The 12,845-nt window shown below is 41.8% G+C and overlaps 1 protein-coding gene across 1 annotated transcript; it reads right to left on the bottom strand.

Annotated features, from left to right (window-relative positions):
• Positions 1-10,342: 10,342 nt before the first annotated feature.
• LOC143523443 (ankyrin repeat domain-containing protein 9) lies at positions 10,343-12,556 on the bottom strand. Its single transcript, XM_077017898.1, has one exon. It carries the CDS (start codon positions 12,341-12,343, stop codon positions 11,459-11,461), a length of 885 nt encoding a protein of 294 aa, XP_076874013.1. The 5' UTR covers positions 12,344-12,556; the 3' UTR covers positions 10,343-11,458.
• Positions 12,557-12,845: the final 289 nt, after the last annotated feature.

Raw genomic sequence — 12,845 nt, 5'->3', positions numbered from 1 at the left:
AGTACACACATGGTAGTGCTGGCAATACTTTGCAGGGAACTAAAGGAACAAACAGGTTTAAACAGGCATGATAATGGAGGACAGGTGTGTTCAGTGATCATGAGCAAAAAAGTGGATGATGACGAGCAGGGCCGGCGCCAGAACATATAAAGTGAGGGGGCGTCAGAAAATTTCGGGGGGGCGAACGTAAGTTGTTGAGGGGGGGGGGGGGGGGGGGGGTGCGTGTAACGATTGTCGAGCGGCCGAGGGGGCACCATGTAGCGATTGTTGTAAAATAAATGGGTCTTATTTTTTACATTGAGGGGGCGGGACACCTCGCCTGAGGGGGCGACGCCCCCATTCGCCCCCCCGTGGCGCCGGCCCTGATGACGAGTGACATTATCGGGCTCAGTGACATCAGCCTTAATTCTTTACCTATTCCTTTCTTAAAGAATTTGTTTCACTCCGTAATGGCTGACATACTTCAGATAACACCTCAGTCTTATCAAGTGTTTTTCCTAATTCACTTAAAACTGCAGTGATGAAGCATCAATTAAAAAAGAAAAATCTAGAAGCAACTTTGTTAAGTAATTACAAATGTATCTCAAATCTACCATTTACTGGAGGAAATCATTGAATAGATAGTTTTCAAGTAACTTATTGATTTTCTTTTACGCAAATGGCAGTCTAGACTAATTCTAATCAGGACTTTGGTCTATGCACAGTACTGAGACTATTCTAATCAGAGTAATTAATGACATTCATTTGAGCACAGATTCTGCATAGCTAAGGTTCTTCTGTTTATTAATGTCTTGAGCTTATAGGTATATATACATATTTTAATATTTATTTTTTTAATCATAATTTCATACATTGTTAATGAAAGGAGCATAAAATATAAGCACTTGATTGCTCCCAGTTGGTAATGTAAAAAAAGTTAATTGTTGATATATGGATCACACTGAAATGTAACAACATTTGCAAATTCTTTAAAAACTGCCAAATTCTTTAAAAACTCACTCTTTTTAAAGACTAAAGATTATGTCACATATTTTATGGTTTTAAACGTCATGTTTAACATAGACAGAACATCTAGTAGCTGTAATCTTTGTGGCGTCAATTGCACTAAAATGACCACATGCAATGATTCATCACACTAACAAGATGCACGGTGTCCTTCAGCTCCTATAAGCCTCTCACTGGTTAAATTGATGGGCTCCCTGTCCTGACTGTTTATGGCATTGGGTAGCAGCAGCCGCTGGTCAGTAACGCTGGTCATGTGACCCGATGGGCTGCTCCTCATAAAGGCCTGGGCCAAGCCAGCAGCCTGAGTCCTTCTGCATGGCTCTCCCCATGGTCTTGGTAGTGTTGACCTGCAGCAAGGTGTCTGTGTTTGAGGGCCTGAATGGGTCTTTTGACAAAAGACAGAGCGAGCATCTTTAAATGCTGAGGAAGAAGGGGAAGGAGTGATGGCACCTTCATCACTGTCTCCCATGGTGTATCTCTGCACTGGTGGTGTCGTGGATGGTTCCCCCTTTTCACTGATATAACAGGATGGGGTGAAATGAGCAGGAGGACTTGGAACCCTGTGGTGCAGAGAAGAACGTGAAGGTGGGAGTCGGACTCTGGAGACCGGTGGAGTGGTTGGGGCTCTGCTTCCTTGTCTCCCTGCTAAAAGCCTGAAGCTGCAATGATCACGAGGCTCTTTCATGTCTGGAGAGTCAGAGGAGTGTTTCGGATTAATGACCTTTCGAGAATGCTGGGAAATACTGATTGCTTCCTCATTGTCGATGTCGAGTCCAGTTTGGTGCTTACAGTCCTGCCCTGACTGGACTCCAGCCATGCCATCCTGTCTGGTTGGACAGGTGTCTGGGATCCTTACAGAGCCCTGTGAAAAACCGGGCCGGTTTGGGAGCACAGTTACTGTGTTCAAAGAGGCTCGTAGACGTTGAGAGACTCTGTAACAATGTCTCTGCGAGGCACACCCATGATGGAGGGTTTTGCTATCCTTCTCATCACAAGTAGGGTCTTCTTTGCTAACAAAATTGTTGTCCATCAGTAGCTCAGGAGGAGGTGGAGGAAGGCAGTCCACATCTATATCATCAGGCCTATTTGACAGTCTCTCATTAATTGAGTAACTGTTGTTTTTTATCTTAACACCTTCAACACTATTGGTTAAGTTTGGCATAAAACAATTCCTCGTTGTCTTAATTTTCGTAAGCCTGTTATCTTGGGTGCATTTGTCATCCACTCCTTGGCTAAATGTACTGATGAGTTGTTTGACGACATTTTTCCCTGGTGGTCCAGGTGTGAATGTCAGAGGTGAACTAGGTGCTATGCTAGTTTTTAATGTCCCTTTCCTTCCACACTGGTGAGCCCATGATCGTGCTGCCCTTTGTGTTCCAGATGAATGTGTTCTCAAGCTTTCCCTGCAAAGGCCAGTGAGGACCACGCCCCCAGACAAACCTTTGCTAAGCTGCATGAATTTTTCTTCATCCTTCTGGCTTTTCTCCTGCACGTTCATCATACGCTCTTCCACTCTGCTGCATAAACAATTCATTGATTGTGACCGCCAAAGGCCCATTAAATGGTAATGTTTGTGCTTCTCTTTGCTTGATACTAAAAGACTGCCTGTAGTTTTCGGCCTTACAATTTTTCTCTCTCTCTGATTGGCCCTTTCAAAAATAGCTTTGGCTGCCCTGCCATTCTGTGGGCCAATCTGAAGACACTGAGATTTGGCCCAATCAGACATCTTGCATCCTGTCACATATTCTGTCCTCTCCCGCTCATCTTTTGTCTTGTTTTTATCCTCATTGACTTCCTTATTACCATCATAATCATCGCCCATGTCATCTTCGTCGTCATCTTCATCGTCATCATCATCATCATCATCGTCATCATCATCATCATCGTCATCAACATCGTCACCCTCTTCAACTCTATCAAACTGAGGCCTATCAGATGTTCTGCTTTCAGGAAAACCAGATGATGACCCGGTGCTGGCTCTCGACCCTAAGCTCTCCCGGTGGTGATGAAGTCGCACTGAACCACAGTGGCACTCGTTGTCAGCGCCGATGCCACTGTCCTCGCTGTGCAGAGTGCCGTCCTCTGGGCTCGGCTTCCTCAGGCCGGCGGCCGCCTCTACCTGAGCCAGCACCCGTCTCACACGTCCCTCCGCCGCTCTTTTACCCGCCAGCTTGTGTTCCAGCAGTCGGGAGAGGGACATAAAGTAGTCAGCTGTCTCTTCCAGGGCCGTGTCCCCCAGTCCTTTCACGGAGTCCCCTATGAGCCTCATCTTTTCGGTCGATTGCTGAAGCATCTGTTGGAGAAGGTATAGAGGGGGGCCGCATGAGCACGGGTCAGCACCAGGTCTGCCGGAGTTAAGTGGAACGTCTCTGGGCGCTGGTGGCTGGGTCACGTGGTTTCCATATTCTTCCAGCATCTTCTCGCCCTCGTCTGCCATTTCCTCCAAGGTGCGGTTCATCTCATCATAGCGTAACGTCAGCAGGGCCACCACAGGCTGTAAGGAGAGTCGAGTCTGTGTTGCTTGGTCCAAGAGTCCCAAGAGTGACTCATATTTCAGGATATTAGGGTTTAGATAAGCAAAGGCTGCATGTTGAGCTCTCACTATTGTTTCTGAACAATCTTCTTTTGACATAATATGGACAGTTTTTCTAAGACTGTTTTTTCCCTTACAAATTTTGCCTTTGTTTTTCTTTCTTCTCTCATTGTTTTTTCTTTCTTTCTTCTGGGGGGTCACTAATCCTCCTTGTAAGTCTGCATTGCCTTCTGCGTCAACACTTTCCCTCATGATCATGGCAGTGTCACCCTGTATGTTGTAGAGTGGGAATCCTTTATCACAGAGTGGCGCAAGCGTGTTTTCTTCTTCTAACAACATTTGTCCAGGTGAAACAGTTTCTGTCTCTGCTCTCTGAATTACTGTCCCACCAGAGAGAGAGTCATTGCTGTTTTCATGTAATGCAAAATGCATGGCTTGTTTAGATAATCCAGCAAAGATCTGTCCTTTGGAAGGTGAGCAACCCATTTTGACAGACAATTTCAGATCCTTAAGACAGTAGAGTGATTAGACTAGGTAGAGCTCTAGTTTTTTTTCTGTTTAAAATTACCTGAGTGTTAGTAGTCCTTGCTGTCCACCACCCCCGTTATTACTGGCATGCTCTTGTTGTTTCTGGGCAAAGAAGCAGTTTCTCTTTAGAGTTCTTTAGGTTTTGCTAACACACCTGTCATGCTCTAGTTGCCATTTCAGTTTTCATATGCCTTATTCAATTTTTTTCCACAGAGATTCACCAAAAAAAAGATCCCAGCGCATAGCTGTGTGGTACAGTCTTCAAATAGCTGATTGACTGAGAGGATAAAGGAGATTTGAGATCCTTTAGCTCTCTGCATGCACAGATGGTCACATTAATAGAATGAACTGCACACGTAAGAGCATAAGCTCATCAAGAAAATAAGATGTCTTGTCAGTGAACATTTGCCTACATTTGATTTTTCTTTTTTTATCAACACAAAGAAATGATCAGCACTGTTTGAGAGAATATATTTGATGTCATTTTCATTCTCTGAGATATTCCACGGATTCCACAAGTATCTATCAACAGAAAGATGACAACATTTGCAATTACAGATGATACAACCAAGAATAGACTGATTTGCTATTTCAATAGACTTTATAATCTATTTAGATTTAATCTGATCACTAACCACGTGAATAACCTCACCTTTATGACATAAAGTGGAAGACGTTTGAAAAACACAGGTAGGGGGTGGGATGTGTTACAGTCATGATTATCCTGCCTAACTGGTTAACTTATCTGATGTGCATTCTTACATTTACCTCCAAGTCGTAAATACCTACTCTAAGCCTTACATATAATTTACATTTAGTAATTTGTGTTAAAAAACAAACCACTAAAATAACATGCGTCACATCACACACACCTTCCAACCCCTCTGTAGGCTCCCTAGCGCCACCTAGTGGTCTACCTTGCCATCCGTGTCCTGGATTTGACCACTAGGGTAAAGAGGATTTCTTTTAATGCTATAAAAGAAAAACATTTTAGGATGTTTCCTTCACAACTTGAGTTCAAGACTGAAGGTTGGCAAAGCTCAGCACACTGGTAATTGTCACCATGCACACTGTTATTGTTAAATGTTATTGTTGGTTCCTGGTTCTCTTGAGTATTCTTTCTTCCTGTTCTGTGAGTTCTGTGAGGGACAGTTGTCCCTTGTGTTTGTCTTTCCGAGGAAAGCTTCCCTCAGTCCTTTGAGTTGTGTATCTCTCTGTCTTCCTGTCAACTACCTCCACCTCTCTGGTGGCTATGTGGTGTCTGTCAAGGCCTCTGATTTATCATGGACCATGGTTTAAGTCCAAACCTGCCTAAACCATGAAGGCCTTCCCTTTTAGTTTAAACCTTTGTCTCACGTGGACATGATGAGGAGACCTGTAAAGTCATCCATCTTGTGTTCCTTGTAGAGTAGTTGTGCGGTGGTTTGAGCCATGATTCCCCCACTTCCTGTGTCCCAATTTGAAATCTCCATACAGCTGAACTCCAGTTTGGTTGTGGTTTTCTCCTTTTCTTTGCTTTACTTCCTCATCCACCTCATCAGCCTTTGGGTCCTGTTAAGAGGATTTCCTCCAAGTGACAATAACCCAGAGCTGCACCCTGCCCGGTAACCCCTGTTTACCTGAGGTCCAGCAACCCTGTTACAACTTCACTCAGTACAGGAGCAGAAATTTGACTTCCATCACCTTCCTTTTTCTGCACTGTACAGTAATACTGTATCCATTATCAAAATCAGAGGAGGAGTATGTTTGGTTGTCCACAGTAACATTCTTATTACAAAGAATTCCCACAAGCTAAAAACGCACAAATACAAGAATAGTCCTGTTTATACAACATACCCAACAGAATGCAAATGGGGCCAATGGCACATTTTAAAATATTTAAAATTTTTTTAAAAATTTAAAATTTTAAAATTAACACTACAATTAAGAGCCACAGATGCAAAATGCTGTAACTGTAGCATGTTGGTAAAGCAGATCTACAACCATAACTGTGGTTGACTCACAACTGTATTAGCTGTGAGAGAAGAGATAAGCAGCATCAGAATTTCTACTGTCCATCTTTTACTATAAACTACAATTAACAGCATGAACGTACAATCTCCTAATGTACCTTCCATGGCAATAGGTTGGCTCCTCAGGAGCAGGAGTGTCCCAGGAGTGGTGCTCCACTGAAGAAGCTTCTTGACTGCATCATGAGCTATTACACACACATTCTGTGGCTAGAGGCGTCCATTAGGGCTACAGCGTGACACAGGTATTGGTATTCTTTACCTCCTAAGGACCTGACACACTACTGGCCAAAGGGGATGTGAACACTGATTAGTGTTCAGAGGAGCAGGTTAACCTCATTTGCTTGTATTCCCTGATGAAACCATTAGTGGCTCCTGGGTTTGGCCTGAGGTTCTTCAAAACCTGCTATGCTTTCTGTCAGGAAACCAATGCATTTTTGTTAGGTCACATACATAAATCTATTTCTTTATATGATCTTTTAGTTTTTTTGTGTGTGGTTTTTATTTTTGCTGCTGTATTACAAAAGCAGTAAAAAAATGGAAGAGAAGAACAAAAAAGAATAAAGTAGAAAATGAACTTCTGAGTAATCGGTGATGACTGGGAACATCCCATTGGCAGTCAGCATGTATTCCACACACACACTAATGATTGCATCACAGGAATCTCACATCAGACATCCAAGGACAATCCCAGGAAGAAAGTCATTAACTGTTTCAGAAATGTAAGTTGGATTATACAAATAAAGGATTGTACAGATGGAATTAGATCAAAGTTGGAAAGAAGAGAGTGAGACCTCGTTACAATAATTACAATGTATGAACTTAATTAGCACTGATATTTTTAATAAGCCCATTGAATTGGATCTGTCTAGTGTTGGGATATTTTCTCCTGACCCAGATAGGCCCCAACACTGCCCTGATGATCCGATTGGTTTTGACTGAGTGACTCAAGCAAAGTCTTAACACCAAAAGTTATTTTCAGATAAATTTATTTAGAATAAAAGTGAGTACAAAAAGTATACGTGGTACAAACTCTCCAGTGCACTGGTGCTAGTTGCCTAGAACTCTACCTAACCCAAGTGGATCTCAGCAGTGTCCGAGCAAAAAGTCCCCCGTGCTGGGCGATGTCCTCCCTTTCATGCTCTTTCTCCCCTACGTTTCGATAACTCCCCCACCTTTGCTGCTCTCCCTCGAAACCCACCTGCTCCTCTCTAGTTGTCTGCCTGCTTATCTCAAAACTGCTTGCCTTGCATTTTGCACTGAATGGGCTCATTCTGTTCTTCTCAAGGCCACTGTGGTCTCTTCCCTTCTGCTCTCTCACAGTCTTCCAAGAAAACATTGTTTCGTTTCACCTTTAAGTTTCTTTTTTCCTACATTAGTCACTCGGTGTAGGTTAAAATTGATCATACATAAATGAAACCACAAGAAAGGTTTGGTCAGTGTGTTATGTATAGTAGTGTGTTATATATAGTATAGTAATAGACTCAGATAACATCTTTTCACCCTTTCTTCACTACAGGAAATTGACGATAATGAATTTAAAGTTAATTTTATTGAAATGAGTGGTATATTGTGAGATTAAAAGTGTATGGATTCAACAAAATAACATTGAAAATGGTATTTACATGGATTTAAATACATACTAAGTTAGCTATGAGGTGAGTAACAACACTAGATGTTATTGTTTTTGAGTATTTTCAGGCTGATTTGTATCGGGTCAAAATTGACACAAAATATGTGGGCGGCTTTCTAACACAATACACTTAATGCACTCATTGTCTTTTGTAAAATCATTAGCCCTCCTAATGCAAACATACAGAGAAGAATAATTAGAACAATATGGCTATTGTTACAATTAAATCTCTGTTCTACCCGGAGCTGTGCTTTTGTTCATCCTGATAGTTTCCAAACAACAACTAACATGAGAGCAGATATTTCTGTTTGAACGATATGTTTTTCTTTCTTAAAAAACTTTCTTAATTTCTTAATCAAACGATGTTCTGTGTTATTACAAATGAGCACAGGTTCAATATAACTGTAATTATTCATAACTACTGATTAGAGTATCATTATACATCCAAGATAGACTTTATATAATTTTATTTATTAATAAATACTTTCAGTTCAGTTTCACACTGACTCCAAGGTCAGACCCCTTCCCAATTGACAAATTTCGATTGTGGTGTAAAAATCACAATTGACAAAATATGACATTTTTTACATTTACATTGAAAACTGCAGGTTGGGGTTAATGGGCAGGCTAGAGATGAGTTGCGGCATCAATTGTGCCCAGAAATGTTTGTGTTTATTTTGTTTCTTTCTTTATTTAGGTTACCAGTCATTCTGGATGCCTTGGTATAACTTAAAGTTAAACGATGGCTGTCTAATTCTTCACAGACTGCTTTCTTATGAGCATTAGTTCTATGACTGCAAAACCAGCTAAAAGTGAAATTAGGAAATTTGGAAAGCATTTGATAGAATGCCTTCATTAAGCCTGGTTTATACTCGACGCGCCGCGAGCGGCGCGAGGGTCCGCGCGGCGAAAATGACGTAATCGCTGTGGCTCCGCGATGGACAGTCATGTTTGCCGGGTTCATACACCTATACAAGGTGGAAATAAAGCACTTGTACGTCACTTTAAAGGTCCATTTCACGTTAAACTTAATTAAGTTAAATATTTATACATATACTCGAAATGAATCGAAATAATTCGCTTTTTTATCACATTAGTTTATGGTTGTTTATTTTCAAAACACCCAATCTTAACGTCTTCACGTTCTCTCATGTTTCGCCCTGGAATTACAAGAGGCTCGTATTTGTTAACTATCGTTTCGGACAACACTGCAAAGCCATATTTACGTTTGATGCCTGACGTGTATATATACGGTCTCTGGTCAGGTAAAAATGTTCTTTCCCCGGTTTTGCAGGGGTTTTTTATTCTCCACTGCCACCTATCGCCACCTATCGTTTCGGAGAACACTGCAGCGACGCTCGCGACGTTCGCGAAAGTATAAACGCCTACACCGCTCGCGCAGGGTCGCGCGAGGTGGGCGGAGTCGCGCGCTACGGTCGCTCGCGAAAGTATAAACCAGGCTTGTGGGATAATTGGAGAAAATAGGATGTGGAATTTTAATACGACAAATGTCTCCATCTACTGGTTAAAGGTGAAACTCACCCTGAGACGTCAGTTGAGAGGTGGTTAAGGCTGAAAGGGACCTCCAAGTCCTGCTTCTGTAAATCCAGCCACCTGATATTATTAGTTTCAGACCTTAACCGACCTTCTTCTGACTGCTTTATGAGATGGATCTGGTGTGTTAGGTTATGGCTGGAAGAGGAATCTACAGAAAGAGCACAGATGTGATCATGAGGACGTGTATGTTGATTAAGCATCTATTATTTTGTTAGGGCCCCTTACATAAATAGTGACATTTGTACTTTTAACTTTGCATTCTATAGTATACTACTACTACTATTATTAATAATAATAATAATAATAATAATAATCATCATCATCATCATCATTGTACAGAAGTCTGCCCTGAACATCTAGATTTATTTAACACATCCTACAATTTGTTCAGTGCCCCTTGTCTGCCCTAATTCTGTCTGTGCTGAGCCATTTAAAGGAAATCAGGTGTTCTGAATCAGGATCTATTTCAATAACCTTCCTATTCAGTGTTTTCATATTTTAAAACTGTTCCTAAAGGCACAGGTTGCATTACTATTAATGTAATGTGGACCATATACCTTGGGACTGTGTGTATTACCTCTCCAAACGTAACAGTGAAGGCGTGAAGGTATGTGCAGTATTGCTTTATTTTCTTTGTGCAGTAGTGTGTATTTAAAATCATCAACACTAGAAAAGAGTTTTATACTATAGGTGTGTAAATAAAATGTAATTATACCATAAGAAGCCTTCATAGGCATCATGTGTAGAATAAAGTTTAAAGTGATTGAGCTACCTATCTTCTACTAATTAAAATATTTCCAGTTAATATTCAGGCCAGATCTAGAAGTTCCCAGTGCAGGTATAACTTCCAAAAAGAGCAATCCCAGTGCAGGCAAACATTCGACCCAGATGACACATCCGGTTCAACTGGATCACCACTTGTCAAGTCAACTGGGTCTTTTTGCCTGAAGCCCTGAAGGGTCCCTGTTCTCTCAAAAGCTCTGCTTTATCACCCCCATTCTACTCTATACAGTCACACATGTAAATGTATTTGTTACTAATATGTCACATATTGATAATGAAGACACAGTCTGCAGTGAATTGTTATGTAAACAGCATCATTTATTTTTAAATGGATAAATGTGTGGCACATGTGATTCAGCTGTTACCGCCTCATCCAGAGATTCTTGTACCACCCAGCGCTTATGTGTTTGTAGCCCATGATTATTCTTAATATAATTGGAGCAAAGTTGCAAAAGGCCTCTGGTCTTAAACCAATCACATTATTCATAGCAGGGCATCCAGACACAACCCCTGTCTACAGATTGTAGAAGCCTATACAGTCTACTCTCTGATGAACACCAGAACCTTCTCAAACAAGTGTGAAAATCCTGTCAGACTAATCTGTTTGCAAGACTGCTTGACTACAGTCAATATTCCAAAGGTCAGAAAAGACTGTAAGTTAATGCAATTCTCATTATCTCCTGGTCTGCGGTAAGGTACATCTTCATACATAAATACACACATACATAAACAGTTATAAAAGAAAATGACAACAGGATAAAATACACATTAAACCTCTTAAATGTTTTGCATATTTTATGTATAACAATTCCCAAATCAAAAACAATGCAGTGTTTTGAAGTGAAGGCTATTTGTAATGATCTGGTTTTAAAAGCATTCGGCCCTAGAAGGGTCTTGTAAAACCAACCTGATTTTCCAGTTGATCAGTAATGAGGCATTTGGCTGCATTTGGGCTTTATAGCAGCTTCAGCCCATACCAGAAAGTTGTTATTCACAGTTTTAGAAGAGAGTGGGCAACACCCTCACATGCATAACAAACAACAGGGAGTAAGCAACCTGCTGCATTCTGTTGCTTTCTTTAAAAAAGAAAGAAAGAAAGAAAATGGAAAGTACAACCAGAAACTAGGTTGTATTACAATATCCAATACCAATTCTTTTTATAGCTTGACATTTTAGTTTCAAATTCTAAACATGATCATCTTATTTGATTTTTAAAACTGCCTGTATTGTTTCATTTACCCATAAGAAAACAGAAAGACAATATTCTGCATTTTGGTTTAGGTTTACTGTAGCTCATTGATTTCCATTTCATTAACCATTTCATTAAACACGCACACTCACAGATAATTCATGCTAAAACAGTCAGATAAGTTAGTGCTAAATTTGTACTTTGCAGATAGCTTAAAATGGTCAGACCAGTGTCCAGCGGTCGCGTGGTTTGAAAGGCTGTGGAAGGGGTTTCAGAGAGGCCGGGATTGGAAGCTTATCAAGACAGCTGGGGAACTGCTCGGGGGGTAGTTGAGAAACAATTATTTGCATAGCTATAAGAAACAGGGGAGCCGGATTTTTTCCAATGAGGTAGTTACATTTTTCCTCACCCAGAACTTTAGACCAGCGTTGCGGATCTTTCTCTAGTGAGCTCTTTAGTTTGAATCGAACCTCGGGCATGAACATCAAAAGGCTGTCGAGGCACGTTTTTTTCGCAGCGGTGTTCACCGTGGAGGTCCAGAGCTGCTCTAGGATGACGTCTAGGGGGGTCATGCCCTTGTGGTCCCGGACCTGAGGTGACGCTCCGCTGCCCAGTAAAAGTACCACCGCATCCAAGCGCAAAAGTTCACATGCGAGGTGAAGTGGTGTCTTGCCATCTTCCATATGGAAACATTCACCTCGGTTCATATACGACCGCAGGCTGGGCAGTCGATGAGTCATTTGTAGTATAAGCTTCAATATGTCTTGTCTGTCATACCTGACAGCCATCGACAGATGCGGAGCCGACGATGGGCAGCGGCAAAATCGCTCGCCTGGCATGTCTAGAGCCCTGTCGGAGTAATGATTGAGCAAATATTTCGCGTAAGCCTTGTGATCGTGCACGACTGCGTACAACAGTGCCTCTGACGGGGTGTAACTCCGTTTGTTCACGTTCTCTTCCCAATAAAACATCTCCATCGTGCGCATATCCTCAAGCATCCACGCCGGTTTATGGTCCCGCACCGCTTGATAAAAAAGTAAAGAAATACATTTACGTTTGTCTTCCATTTGGAGCGTACCAGACGTGATGGACCCGGACGCTGACATTGTAAGGTGCGCTGAAGACTGCGGTTGTGTCAACCCGGTTGCAACTGTAAGGCCAGGTTAATTTGGTGTATAAAGACATGAAACGATGCCTTGTGGATTTAAAAATAGCAGCTTGTCCTCGCGCTTCAGTTCATCATGAGCAGCGCGATGTTGTGTCGGCGTCTAGGCGCAACTGTCAAGTGCGTGCGAAGTCTCCGCAACAGAACAGCAGTACGCATGCGCCGAGAGGGATGTTTAACTCTTCAGACGACTAGGAGCCTTTTCGAGGTTGTTTGTGTGTTGCTACAGTAACATCACATAGATAATAATCACATAATTATCCTTTGATTTTTTTTCGCTTTACCACCCTGCCCCTTCGAGCTGAACAGGCAATAGTGCATGTTATATGGATATACAGAATCCCTTGTTCTTGTGTTGGAAGAACACAAATACTTTTTCACCACTTGTGGGGTCTAAGCAGGGGCGGACTGGCATATATTACTACCGGGGATTGATAAGCTTC

The sequence above is a fragment of the Brachyhypopomus gauderio genome, chromosome 9, assembly GCF_052324685.1.
Source record: "Brachyhypopomus gauderio isolate BG-103 chromosome 9, BGAUD_0.2, whole genome shotgun sequence".
Classification (NCBI taxonomy): domain Eukaryota; kingdom Metazoa; phylum Chordata; class Actinopteri; order Gymnotiformes; family Hypopomidae; genus Brachyhypopomus; species Brachyhypopomus gauderio.
This window is presented reverse-complemented; position numbering and strand designations above follow the sequence as displayed.

What these genes read in the sequence shown, in the direction of transcription:
- LOC143523443 (XM_077017898.1), bottom strand. Translation starts at nt 12,343, where the DNA reads ATGTCAGCGTCCGGGTCCATCACGTCTGGTACGCTCCAAATGGAAGAC.